Source organism: Ostrea edulis, chromosome 3 (assembly GCF_947568905.1).
Source record: "Ostrea edulis chromosome 3, xbOstEdul1.1, whole genome shotgun sequence".
NCBI classification, from domain to species: domain Eukaryota; kingdom Metazoa; phylum Mollusca; class Bivalvia; order Ostreida; family Ostreidae; genus Ostrea; species Ostrea edulis.
The window spans coordinates 95233901-95248289 of NC_079166.1; the positions used below are offsets into that span (position 1 = coordinate 95233901).

The 14389-nt window shown below is 35.0% G+C and overlaps 1 protein-coding gene across 6 annotated transcripts in view; it reads right to left on the bottom strand.

The window, feature by feature from the left end:
• LOC125675810 (centrosomal protein of 162 kDa-like) overlaps nt 1-14389 on the bottom strand; it is a 42026-nt gene that overhangs the window by 26116 nt on the left and 1521 nt on the right. For 3 of the 6 annotated variants that reach the window (XM_056159455.1, XM_056159456.1, XM_056159459.1), the window contains exons 3-13: nt 13529-13649; nt 11716-11894; nt 10592-10655; nt 10356-10398; nt 10052-10101; nt 6869-6933; nt 5648-5839; nt 4861-4897; nt 4029-4184; nt 2922-2945; nt 1648-1812 (exon numbers count right to left, since the gene is read on the bottom strand). In XM_056159455.1, the coding sequence (XP_056015430.1) occupies nt 1648-1812; nt 2922-2945; nt 4029-4184; nt 4861-4897; nt 5648-5839; nt 6869-6933; nt 10052-10101; nt 10356-10398; nt 10592-10655; nt 11716-11894; nt 13529-13649 (1096 nt within the window). Of the gene's footprint in view, nt 1-1647; nt 1813-2921; nt 2946-3682; nt 3695-4028; nt 4185-4860; nt 4898-5647; nt 5840-6868; nt 6934-10051; nt 10102-10355; nt 10399-10591; nt 10656-11715; nt 11895-13528; nt 13650-14389 lie in introns of all 6 variants that reach the window. The other 3 variants (XM_056159461.1, XM_056159460.1, XM_056159457.1) reach the window with 2 other exon arrangements.

Genomic DNA, 14389 nt, shown 5'->3' on the forward strand with positions numbered 1-14389 from the left:
TAGTCAGAAAAACCTCACTATTACAACTCATAGTCAGAAAAACCTCACTATTACAACTCATAGTCAGAAAAACCTCACTATTACAACTCATAGTCAGAAAAACCTCACTATTACAACCCATAGTCAGAAAAACCTCACTATTACAACCCAACTCATAGTCAGAAAAACCTCACTATTACAACTCATAGTCAGAAAAACCTCACTATTACAACTCATAGTCAGAAAAACCTCACTATTACAACTCATAGTCAGAAAAACCTCACTATTACAACCCATAGTCAGAAAAACCTCACTATTACAACCCATAGTCAGAAAAACCTCACTATTACAACTCATAGTCAGAAAACCTCACTATTACAACCCACAGTCAGAAAAACCTCACTATTACAACCCATAGTCAGAAAAACCTCACTATTACAACTCATAGTCAGAAAAACCTCACTATTACAACTCATAGTCAGAAAAACCTCACTATTACAACTCATAGTCAGAAAATCTCACTATTACAACTCATAGTCAGAAAAACCTCACTATTACAACTCAGTCAGAAAAACCTCACTATTACAATCCATAGTCAGAAAAACCTCATTATTACAACCCCCAGTCAGAAAAACCTCACTATTACAATCCAACTCATAGTCAGAAAAACCTCACTATTACAACCCAACTCATAATCAGAAAAACCTCACTATTACAACTCATAGTCAGAAAAACCTCACTATTACAACCCATAGTCAGAAAAACCTCACTATTACAACCCATAGTCAGAAAAACCTCACTATTACAACTCATAGTCAGAAAAACCTCACTATTACAACTCATAGTCAGAAAAACCTCACTATTACAATCCAACTCATAGTCAGAAAAACCTCACTATTACAACCCATAGTCAGAAAAACCTCACTATTACAACTCATAGTCAGAAAAACCTCACTATTACAACTCATAGTCAGAAAAACCTCACTATTACAATCCAACTCATAGTCAGAAAAACCTCACTATTACAACCCATAGTCAGAAAAACCTCACTATTACAACTCATAGTCAGAAAAACCTCACTATTACAATCCAACTCATAGTCAGAAAAACCTCACTATTACAACCCATAGTCAGAAAAACCTCACTATTACAACCCATAGTCAGAAAAACCTCACTATTACAACTCATAGTCAGAAAAACCTCACTATTACAATCCAACTCATGATCAGAAAAACCTCACTATTACAACCGAACTCATAGTTTGTTCCATTGATGAAGGACATATTAAAAGTTCTTCACATGAACAGAAATGAAACCATTCATCAGGGATTTGATCATTAAATGGGGTCATCCATCAATACTGGTCTTCCTTGTATGATATTTCATTTTTCCTACAGACAATCAGATAACAAAATTTGAGAGATACATGAATCACTTTCTTTGGTTCAGCTGACAGAATTGTCAGAACAGATATAGTATTTTAACATTGGAGGTTGCCTCCGGTTCACTGACAGAATTGTCAGAACAGATATAGTATTTTAACATTGGAGGTTGCCTCCGGTTCACTGACAGAATTGTCAGAACAGATATAGTATTTTAACATTGGAGGTTGCCTTCGGTTCACTGACAGAATTGTCAGAACAGATATATGATAACATTGGAGTTTACCTTTCTCTGGTTCAGCTGACAGAATTTTCTGCAGAAGTTCAGAGTTGTTGGCCATTGAGGAGTCCAGGGCCTGACTGTCATTCTTTATTGTAGGAGACAAGCCCACCTCCCGCAACGCCTTATGGAGAGCCTCAATTTCATTACTGGTGTTGGTTCCCATAAAACCTGCACACAAGGGAACTAGTTTTCATATCATATTTCTTCAAGATTAATTTCTTCAGATAAAGAATTTAGAATAAAACACACAATTAATACAGCAAACTTTTACAGAAAACTTGTTTGATTATAAATATTATGAAACAAATTGGACATTTTTTGATATAGTTATATGGTATTCACTCTCGATCAGTCAATACGTATAAATATCATATTCAAGTTTTAATATATATATTGATCCATACATTTGACTTTCGTTGTAAAACTTGCATTAGCAAACAAGTGACATTCAAACCACATCTAACAAAAATGTTAATGCTCTGAACTTTATGAATTAAAATGCTGCCGATATGAATAAATTTGTTTTAAAGATAATTAATGAAATTAACACAAATGAAATTTTTAATACACATATAAAGTACACATAACATTGAACTCCATGAATCGTATTTAGTTTGTAAATTTCAATGTATGCTTAATTGTGAATTCACAGTAAGGAAAACCTAGTGACTATATATTAAACATGGTACAAAACTATAGTTTTAACAAATAAATGAATAATGATTTCAAATAATGAATTAGATGCCTTCCATAATTTATCAGATGGCTTGTTGAATTTTTCATACATGTGGAAATGTCATCAGTTTCAGACAAAGTTTCGCAGAATTTTAACCTACACATGTAGCTTTGTGCTGTAGCAATGAGGGTTCTTCACAGAGGCAGTGCCTACCATGAAATGCGACCTCCGTTTTCGAGATCATATCCAAAAGACCAGTAACTTGCATTTCTAAATAATCAACGCACAGCTACATTGTACGTACATGTATACAGATACTCCATACATTTAAAAAGCAATCACCATGATTAATAGAATAATAGAATTCGTTTAAAACCTAAAATTAAACATTTTTAAGGTACGCGACCATAGATTGTAAAGCAGAAATACCACACTCACTGAACGCAACGTAAAATTTGAATTGTACCACTGCGATTTGAAATGAAAAGCAGGTAAATTGACAGGTATAAAACTTGATTTCTGAGTCAGTCGAACAGTGAGAATTAGAATTCTATGAAAACTGATTTCGCTGAATGAAGGATGATCACATGACTTGGTATACCTGACATATGGGCATTGAACTCGCCTGTCAATCAAAATGAACCACGTGTCAATCAAAATGAACCACGTGTCAATCTCTTTACTCACGTCTCTGACTGCATTTTGATTTACGTGAATTACAAGGCTTAATATTACAGTGTTATCATCATAAACAAATATCGATTTTAAACGTTATTAATAAAATGCTTTTACAAAAGTGCATTGCTATCTAAATATCATAATATGTGTATTATATATGGGAAAAAATTCACCCACTTTATTTTCGCCTATATGTATGGAAATACAATTTCATTCCATTCAAAATTCATCCAGGGCCATTTTTCGCTACATCAGAAGGATTGATAAAAATTCTCCTGATTTTAAATTTGATCAGCTATGAAGATGGTAAAATGGGCGAAATTAAAAAGGGGGTGAAGATTTCCCTGTATAGAATATGTCACCCATTACCCATTACACACAATACAACTCCCCACACATCAAGATTTCGAAAACTCTAGCAATCAATTCACTGTAACCAATAGTTAATACCCACTCCCTACACACATTGTCAGGAAAAAAACACAAAACAAGACTAGAGTTCACTGTATCCACCTACTCTAGTGTTTTACAGTGAACGACTGAACTAAGTCTACTACTACTAAACAGGAAGTCCTCCTACTGATCAACACTTCCTGTTTAGGTGGATAAATCCATATTTATAATTCTACAGAATATATATAGGTATACCATGCTATCTGTTAAGTATCTAAAGCATTTTCTTACTTGATCGCTTCCCTGTTGACAAGCAAACAGAATTAACAAATACATTTTCAAGGTAATTTCCCATCACAAAGTTATCAAAGTCCAGCTTAATAGTTATTTGTTAAAACTCTACAAACTTCCCCATTTAGCATGTCACCACACTTAGTATTCCTAAATCTCTTTATTCTCCAGTAAAACCCTATCACCATTGATTAAGTAGACATTAGAACCTAGATCCTCCCCACTCTCTCAGTAAACACTTCCTCCTATACACCCCTCACATTGACCCCCAACAACAAGAAAACTCACTAGAACACCCTACCTAAGCTTTATAACCCAGAAAATCTCTCCAAACACCCTCTCCTACCTGTGCCTGTTTTAAATGACCCTGGTGTTGATTGCTGGACGTGAAGATGACCGTCCACATCATCCAGACCAGATTTCCTTGCTTCCTGCAGAGTGCCCCCAATTTTCGGGGAACCAGTCGTGTTCATCGTGGAATCCATAGAGTCCATCAGAGACACTACAGAATGAAATCAGGTGACACAGTCATGTGACTATGTAGACGTATAATCAGGTCAGACAGTCATGTGACAATATAGTAAAATCAGGTGAGACAGAAAGTCATGTGACTATAAAGTAAATTCAATAATTTTTTACTGAGATCCAAACTTGATAATATTTGCACTAAATCAACCTTTCATTGATTTCTATTTCATGTCTTTCACGCATTATCCATTGATTTGTCCATTCATAAAAAAGTTGCACAGCATCCTGAGGACAATCACAAATTCACAGGATCATTTGTGTTAGAAGAAAATACATCTGTCTGAGAGTAACACATGGAAATTTCAAAACTGATGTATTATCTCATTGTCATAATCTAATTATGGAGAATTAAATATCGGTCTTATATTCCTTGTCCTTTTAACTTTCGTTCCCTTGGTGGTTAGTTCATTCCTTTAACATGTGACAGCTGATATGTATATTTAGATAGTGAGTTTAAATCTTGGTGAGCTTTTAACCTTCTTGAGATAAATTTCTACTATAACAGTATTTTTTCCCTGAAAAAAAGTTAATTTCATTGTAACAGTTTTTAATTTAAAAATTATCATTGTACATGTCCTTCCCTTTCTATTCACAAAAGTGTTCTCGGGTGTGATATTCCCATCATTAATGACATACATAGTGCTGCCTACCTTTGGACAACATGCTGGGTTTCTGTATAGACGGGTCCTGTAATAAGACATAGAGTCCATATTAACGTAATTCCACCCTCCTGTGACATCATAAGATTTCACAAAGTCAATGGTTTAACAAGATTTATGCATGACAGAAACATGAATTTTGTTGGAGTCTTTTTCAATTATAGTTATTGTAAAAAATCCTGTTGACCATAAATATTTCAAAAGTCTAAGTTATATATGAATAATCAATTATATGTTTTAAAATATTGAATCCAAGGGCAATAACTCTGTTTTTGTTAAATTATTTATCAAGTCCATTATGCAATAGATTTCCTTTAATTTTAACAAACATTTTGTATATTTTTTAAAGAAACAGTTTCATGAATACTATTTAAGGAAAATTGCAATTTTCTGTCGTTGATAGCAGGTATATGTGTGGTAATTGATAAAAAAAAATATTAATTCTGCAACATACTTATTCTATCATTTTTATTTGTTACAAAGATATATTATTTGAAGAATCAACAATCAAATATAAGATTGAACCTATAATTCTAGAAGGGTGGAATTACCTTAAGATATCAGACATGTACAAATTCTACAAAGATTAATCATGAAATTACCACCGTTATAAACATCTGATAACCACAACAAATTCAGAATGATTTTCCATTAAATATCACATATTAGATAAAGATTCGGTATCAGTGATGAAACTGATATCTTTTATCCATTGTGTAAATGACACAGTTGATCACAAAAAGATTTACGTATAGTACAACAGAGGGTGGGACCTTACATGATCAGTGACTGGTTCAGACTTGGGTGGGGGGATCAGTGACCCATCCTCTTGTTCGATGTCCTCCAGCGCAGCGAGAGTGGCGGCAGCTTTAGCGGCGCCCTCTGGTGACATGGTGGTGGCGCTCTGACTAAGGTCGCGGTTGAGTCGACTGTAATCCAGAGTCCCTCCCGTCGCGTTCTTCTCTAAGTCCTGGAAAATACGACTCTGTACTCTGACATCGATTTTACTGACACCACATCTATGTCATATCCCCATACACAGAATAGTGACATCACACATCTATGTCATATCCTCATACACAGAATGTGATGCTAATCAATTGTGACATCACACATCTATGTCATATCCCCATACACAGAATAGTGACATCACACATCTATGTCATATCCTCATACACAGAATGTGATGCTAATCAATTGTGACATCACACATCTATGTCATATCCCCATACACACAATGCGATGCTGTGACATCACACATTTGTGACATCATGTTCAGATAATCTAATTCAACTTGTAACACACAATTCCATTGATTTGTTTGATTCTATCAACATTCTTTATAACGTATAAACAAAGTAGCCATTAAGTCGCGGATTCTGACGTCCTAGGGTTGATGTTGCAAGACATTTAGTTCCTCTGTTTCGATTTTATTTGCTATAAAATATTGCTCTGTATCATAAAATTTTCAAATTTCCCTTCTAATTGTTTTTCAAATTACATTAAATCCATTTTTCTAAACTAAATTATAAGGAATGAAAATATTTCATACGACATAAAGCAAGAGTATGGAACACTTTACGCTATAAACTGCATTGTACTGGTTTATACTGAGTGAACTGTCCCAACTTTATATCAAATAAAATACGAAAATTTTAACTTTCATTCCTTCGTAAACACACAGCGTATTCATCGATGAAGAGTCGGCCATTATTACTGATTGTGTACTTTGCAGTTTAATTTCTCCATCAAAAGCTAATGTTTATAAAATGGAATGTACATAATTCCATAAACACATAAAATAATACAAATACTGATAATAAGGAAAACGCATTAAATAACACAGAGATATGAACAACAGGTATACGTTATAAAATAAGGAATCCAGTGATAAATACATTTATCTTTTTTTTTTTTAATTTCCACAAATTACGACAGCTGATGTACGGAATTCAATTCATAAAGGTGCGACTTAATTGAATTAGAAAAAGACAATCACCTGAAAAAACTTCTCTTTCTCTGCAATTTCGTCCAAGGTTTCCATACCGGGCATTGTGTTTTTGCCTGCAGAGAAAAAGGGACATTTAATACAGACATGGACCCCAGGCATATAGCGTAACAAGAAAGGGACGGAGTATGGCGACCAAAAGCGAATCTGGCCCCAGCGATCAAACCCACCCATAGCTATACATCACAACAATCACATGTACACCACACATGAACATCAAACCCGCCCACAACTATAACATCAAACCCGCCCACAACTATAACATCAAACCCGCCCACAACTATAACATCAAACCCACCCACAACTATAACATCAAACCCACCCACAACTATAACATCAAACCCACCCACAACTATAACATCAAACCCACCCACAACTATAACATCAAACCCACCCACAACTATAACAACAAACCCGCCCACAACTATAACATCAAACCCACCCACAACTATAACATCAAACCCACCCACAACTATAACATCAAACCCACCCACAACTATAACATCAAACCCACCCACAACTATAACATCAAACCCACCCACAACTATAACATCAAACCCGCCCACAACTATAACATGAAACCCGCCCACAACTAAAACATTACAACACATTAACATAAAACCATTATTCCAATCAATTCTTAATTATAAACATCCCAATATAAACTGCCAGGTGAATACACAACATCCAACACTAGTAAGACAGGTAAATACACAACATCCAACACTAGTAAGACAGGTGAATATACAACATCTAACACTAGTAAGACAGGTAAATACACAACATCCAACACTAGTAAGACAGGTAAATACACAACATCTAACACTAGTAAGACAGGTGAATACACAACATCCAACACTAGTAAGACAGGTAAATACACAACATCTAACACTAGTAAGACAGGTAAATACACAACATCCAACACTAGTAAGACAGGTAAATACACAACATCTAACACTAGTAAGACAGGTAAATACACAACATCCAACACTAGTGAGACAGGTAAATACACAACATCCAACACTAGTGAGACAGGTAAATACACAACATCCAACACTAGTGAGACAGGTAAATACACAACATCCAACACTAGTAAGACAGGTGAATACACAACATCCAACACTAGTAAGACAGGTAAATACACAACATCTAACACTAGTAAGACAGGTAAATACACAACATCCAACACTAGTAAGACAGGTGAATATACAACATCCAACACTAGTAAGACAGGTAAATACACAACATCTAACACTAGTAAGACAGGTAAATACACAACATCCAACACTAGTAAGACAGGTAAATACACAACATCTAACACTAGTAAGACAGGTAAATACACAACATCCAACACTAGTGAGACAGGTAAATACACAACATCCAACACTAGTAAGACAGGTAAATACACAACATCCAACACTAGTGAGACAGGTGAATACACAACATCCAACACTAGTGAGACAGGTAAATACACAACATCCAACACCAGTAAGACAGGTAAATACACAACATCCAACACTAGTAAGACAGGTGAATATACAACATCCAACACTAGTAAGACAGGTGAATATACAACATCCAACACTAGTAAGACAGGTAAATACACAACATCCAACACTAGTAACACAGGTGAATATACAACATCCAACACTAGTAAGACAGGTGAATATACAACATCCAACACTAGTAAGACAGGTGAATATACAACATCCAACACTAGTAAGACAGGTAAATACACAACATCCAACACTAGTAAGACAGGTGAATATACAACATCCAACACCAGTAAGACAGGTAAATACACAACATCCAACACTAGTAAGACAGGTAAATACACAACATCCAACACTAGTAAGACAGGTGAATATACAACATCCAACACTAGTAAGACAGGTAAATATACAACATCCAACACTAGTGAGACAGATAAATACACAACATCCAACACTAGTAAGACAGGTGAATATACAACATCCAACACTAGTAAGACAGGTGAATATACAACATCCAACACCAGTAAGACAGGTAAATACACAACATCCAACACTAGTAAGACAGATAAATACACAACATCCAACACTAGTAAGACAGGTGAATATACAACATCCAACACTAGTAAGACAGGTGAATACACAACATCCAACACTAGTAAGACAGGTAAATACACAACATCCAACACTAGTAAGACAGGTAAATACACAACATCCAACACTAGTGAGACAGGTGAATATACAACATCCAACACTAGTGAGACAGGTGAATACACAACATCCAACACTAGTAAGACAGGTAAATACACAACATCCAACACTAGTAAGACAGGTAAATACACAACATCCAACACTAGTAAGACAGGTAAATACACAACATCCAACACTAGTGAGACAGGTAAATACACAACATCCAACACTAGTAAGACAGATAAATACACAACATCCAACACTAGTAAGACAGGTAAATACACAACATCCAACACTAGTAAGACAGATAAATACACAACATCCAACACTAGTAACACAGGTGAATACACAACATCCAACACTAGTAAGACAGGTGAATATACAACATCCAACACCAGTAAGACAGGTAAATACACAACATCCAACACCAGTAAGACAGGTGAATACACAACATCCAACACTAGTGAGACAGGTGAATACACAACATCTAACACTAGTAAGACAGGTGAATACACAACATCCAACACTAGTAAGACAGGTGAATATACAACATCCAACACCAGTAAGACAGGTAAATACACAACATCCAACACTAGTAAGACAGATAAATACACAACATCCAACACTAGTGAGACAGGTAAATACACAACATCCAACACCAGTAAGACAGGTGAATACACAACATCCAACACCAGTAAGACAGGTGAATATACAACATCCAAAACCAGTAAGACAGGTGAATGTGAATACACAACATCCAACACTAGTAAGACTGGACCTGGACTGTGACTGAATTCCTCAGAAAACAAAGGAAAACTAGTCAAAGGGGGGGGGGGGGACGGGGGGGGGGGGGGGGGGGGGACACCTCCCCCTACCTGGAAAATATCATTTTTTGTCCCTTTCAATCAAACTCAGAGTGTTTCTTATTTACCAAAATTGAGCCAGTCGGAGGATTTCCTCTGAGAAAAAGAACAAATCATACCCCTGTCCTTACCTGCTCTGTGGGAGGGCCCTGTGCTGCTTTTAGTCCCACTCAGCCCCTTCCTACAAAACACAGATTGACCTTGACATTTACACATCATAACAGCTTTCATTTCAATCTGACTTCTATGAAGTTTAATTATAAGATGACATCAATAACAGTCTAAACCAAAATCTAAACAGTGCTTCAGTATGTGCAAATTACAATACATCCAGCTGATTAATAGAAAGAGAAAAATGAAAGTATGTGTATAGAATTACATCCAGCTGATAAAAAGAAAGAGTAAAATGAAAGTAGGACAGAAAGAGTATCTTACTTGTCGTTCATTTTCGTGCTTTCTTCCTCGGATTTCTCAGATACTAATCAAAGTAAAAATACATAAAATATACACAATGTGTGGGTTACATGTCAATATTTCTTCTACTATAGCACACAAAAAGCACCTGTTCAGAATTCAGTCAGATAGGTCTCAAATCACAAGTTGATTATGGTATGTCCCATATAGTCATTGTGTTGGTTGATGTAAACATTTCTTTTTTAATAAATACTCACTGTCTTCCAGTGAATCCTTGCTCATTGAGTTGTCTGTTTTTCCCCGTACTCCTTTTGCTTTCATCTAGTACAAAGAATTCATCATATAATCAAAGTACTGAAAGTACTGAGAAACACCTGTTCAGAGAATTCATTTCATGAATATATATAAAAATATAATAGACATCACACAAAACAAACATTATTGTACACCTAGAAATATTCAAGGTATCATTCCAAAACACAGAACAATCACACTTATTCTGTAATTCAGTAATAACAAAAACAGTCAAATAACCAATATTAATTTTCTTTTTATCAAATTTTGTAACACTATGATCGATAAATCTCTGTTTTCTAAAACTTCCAGTAAATTGGCCTGAGTGACCTTACTAACCCAAGCCATACTGAAAGTGAAACTTTGAATTGGGAAATGTCTGAATTAAAGAATTATATTGTAGTTTATGTAATAAAACACTTTAAGCATCTTCGCAAGTCAAGTATCTGATTCGCTAACTCTCACCTTTTACTCAGAGTATGAGATGAGAGTAAGTGAATTGGATACTTGGCTTGCGAAGATGATATCTTTATTACCGTTAGACACAACGACTGTAGTCAGAAGTATCCCACACAACAAAGTGTATCCTCCAAATACAGTACAACCTATCTTTCTAAGCCAAGATGTTACAGAATCGGGCTTGAATTTATTGTAAAATCTCAAACTTCAGTTTCAATTTTCCTTTATTTGAGCAGTCAAAATTTGAGTAAAATTTCAGACTTACATGTATGTCTAAGTTTTGACATAAGTTGATTTCGAGAAATCCAGGCCTGAAGTTTTACGTAATTTCGAATGAATACAGGAAATATATCCCGTTTTCTGTGTACCTCTCTCTTGTTTTTTTTTTTACGTTCCTCTTTCTTGTTTTTTTTTTTACACACCTCTCTCGTTTTTTTTTTTTTTACGTACCTCTCTCTTGTTTTTTTTTTTTTTACACACCTCTCTCGGTTTTTTTTTTTTTTTTACGTACTTCTCTCTTGTTTTTTTCCCCCTACATACCTCTCTCTTGGTTTTTTTATTTACACAACTCTCTCTCTCTCTTTTTTTTCTTTTTTTACGTATCTCTCTCTTGTGTTTTTGTGCATACCTCTCGTTTGGTTTTGGCCCGCCGATCTGCTGGACTTATGATCTTTTTCCCGTCATCAGAACTGTCCAGGTCAGGTTTCTTGTCTCGTATGGACGTCGTCTGGTCCTCTCTGATGGGTGTGCTGCTCTCCGGCTCAGGTTTCTTTTTCTTGAAAAAGCTCTTACCACTGGCTGTTAGCCCTGGTAACAAGCAAATAAACAATTTCAACTTTCAAATCAAAGACCATACTGAAATTTTCTCAAACATGTGCAATTTCCTATACACTGCATATTTTACAGATGGAATACGGAATATCGGAACCATTATTTCGTCTCCGATTCTGTCCTGGTTTTGATATTTAGTATGTTCAACGAGATCACGTTTTCTGTGTTATCTTGGACAACTTTTCACTAAACAAGCACATGTTACTTATTTACTCTCAGATATGATGAGTTCAGACACATTTTAGCATCGTTTTTGAGAGTTGAGGGGGTGGGAAACAAACAAAGAAAAAAAAGTGCTGTTATATTTATATGAAAAATCTTAGTTAGCAAGAAAAGCAGTTTTCTGCCCAAACCCCTAATAGTAAAAGGAGGGGGGTGGCATTCTTCATTTCATGAGTTGGACTCATCGATCTAACCTTGCATTTTCACTATCATTCACCGCTACTATATCAAGTGACCAGCTAATGAATCGATCTTTGCATGTACTAACATGTACTGGGGGGGGGGGGGGGGGGGGGGGGGTACATGTACATTTCATTTCTGTAGATCAATTTATAAATAATTTATTGTGATCAATCATATCATATCATTTCATAGCGGTCAGTTGTTTTAATGACTCGAGAAAATCTCATAAAGTAAATATCCACACAAGTGCATACGGTGTAGGAAAGTAGGAAATATACTTTTTCTTTTGTTTTATCTCTGCTACCAAACATCAGAAATTTAATCCAATAACTCATGTTTTGGTACTAGGACGTTCACTTGGAACATTCTGAAAAATAATCTTTAAACCAGGCAGATATTTTTGTATCAGAAATGAGTCATCTTTAGCCATCACTATACAAGAGTTGCCCAAGTGACGCATAATTTTCGTAACTTCTTTATCTGAAGAGTTCCAAAATTTTCTAGTTCCGATATTCCGTATTGATGCACCTCAGTGACAACTGCAGTAAGAAAAAACATTCTCTTTGCATTTGTTCTCGCATTATACAACCTGGATTTGATGTTACTTCAGAATATATTCTGACCTTAACATGACTGTGAAATGTAACCCGACCATAACATAAACTGACCTTGATATTACATAACATTACTGTCTAAATATATTACTTTGGAATGTATTCTGACCTTCAAGTTACTTTGGAATGTATTCTGACCTTCAAGTTACTTTGGAATGTATTCTGACCTTCAAGTTACTTTGGAATGTATTCTGACCTTCAAGTTACTTTGGAATGTACTCTGACCTTCAAGTTACTTTGGAATGTATTCTGACCTTCAAGTTACTTTGGAATGTATTCTGACTTTGACATTAATTAACAGCTATAAAATTTGATGCAAAATAAACAAAAATAACGTTTATTGTGTGTATTCTGTACATCTTGAAATGGAATAGTGAACGAAATGATTTTAAAAGCCCTAACGTACAATGTCACATGTCTAATGAAGCCCTAACGTACAATGTCACATGCCTGATGCGATTTTGTGTAACATTTTATTTGTTGCCAATCTATCATGTCTATCATGCATTTATCATGTTTATATATCATAATATCACAACATGTGTCATGTACAGTGCTTTAAATGATGACACGATTCAACTCCAGAAATACCTCGTCCAATGTCCTGTTCATCATCATCATCCTGTTCCATCCACCAGTGCTTCTCCTTCTTCGGGGGATTCAGGTATTTAGCCACGCGGGAGGAGTCCATCGACTCTTCTGACGACATCGACTGTAAGTAGCAGTATAATCACGCCAATACAAACTATCTTTGATGAACATCATACGTATAAATAGATAAATCTACGTAACACAAACTCTAACATCAAATATAGATGTATAGCCCTCCATACAACAATATAGAAGGCAGTGTGAACAAGTAGATCTAATTCAGTTTTATAACATATTATTGAAACATCAGTGGGTTTTTTTACACCAATTTAAAAAGTTACCCATGTCCTATTGATTTGGATAAAAACAACATCGGTAATTTTTCTATGTTGAATTCCTCCTAAAACTATGGATCTTTTGCAAACTACAGCTTTTTTCCGAACATTTTTACATATTACTTTAAATTATCCAACACAGCACATTTGTCATGAAATTATATGAAACTGTGAACTTGACGTTCTAAAACGCTTGATTAAATGACAAAAACATTCTGTTGATATTAATATTCTCTCTCATTAAGACCCTATTGATGCAATAGTATTTCGTACTTCAAATATTTGCTACTGTTACAAAATTTGAATTATAAATTAGAAATAAAATTTTAATCATTTCAATCTCCTTGGAATTTTTTTTATACCATTTTGGGAATTATTGAATATTTTTGTAAAGGAAAGCTGCCTAATTTCACCACCATGTATTTGAAGTAGAATTCATTTAGAACAGTTAAAATTGTTCTCATTGAATAAAAACTTCAATTTAACCAATGTATAACCTGGAAGGACTGACAAATTTGACCCCAAA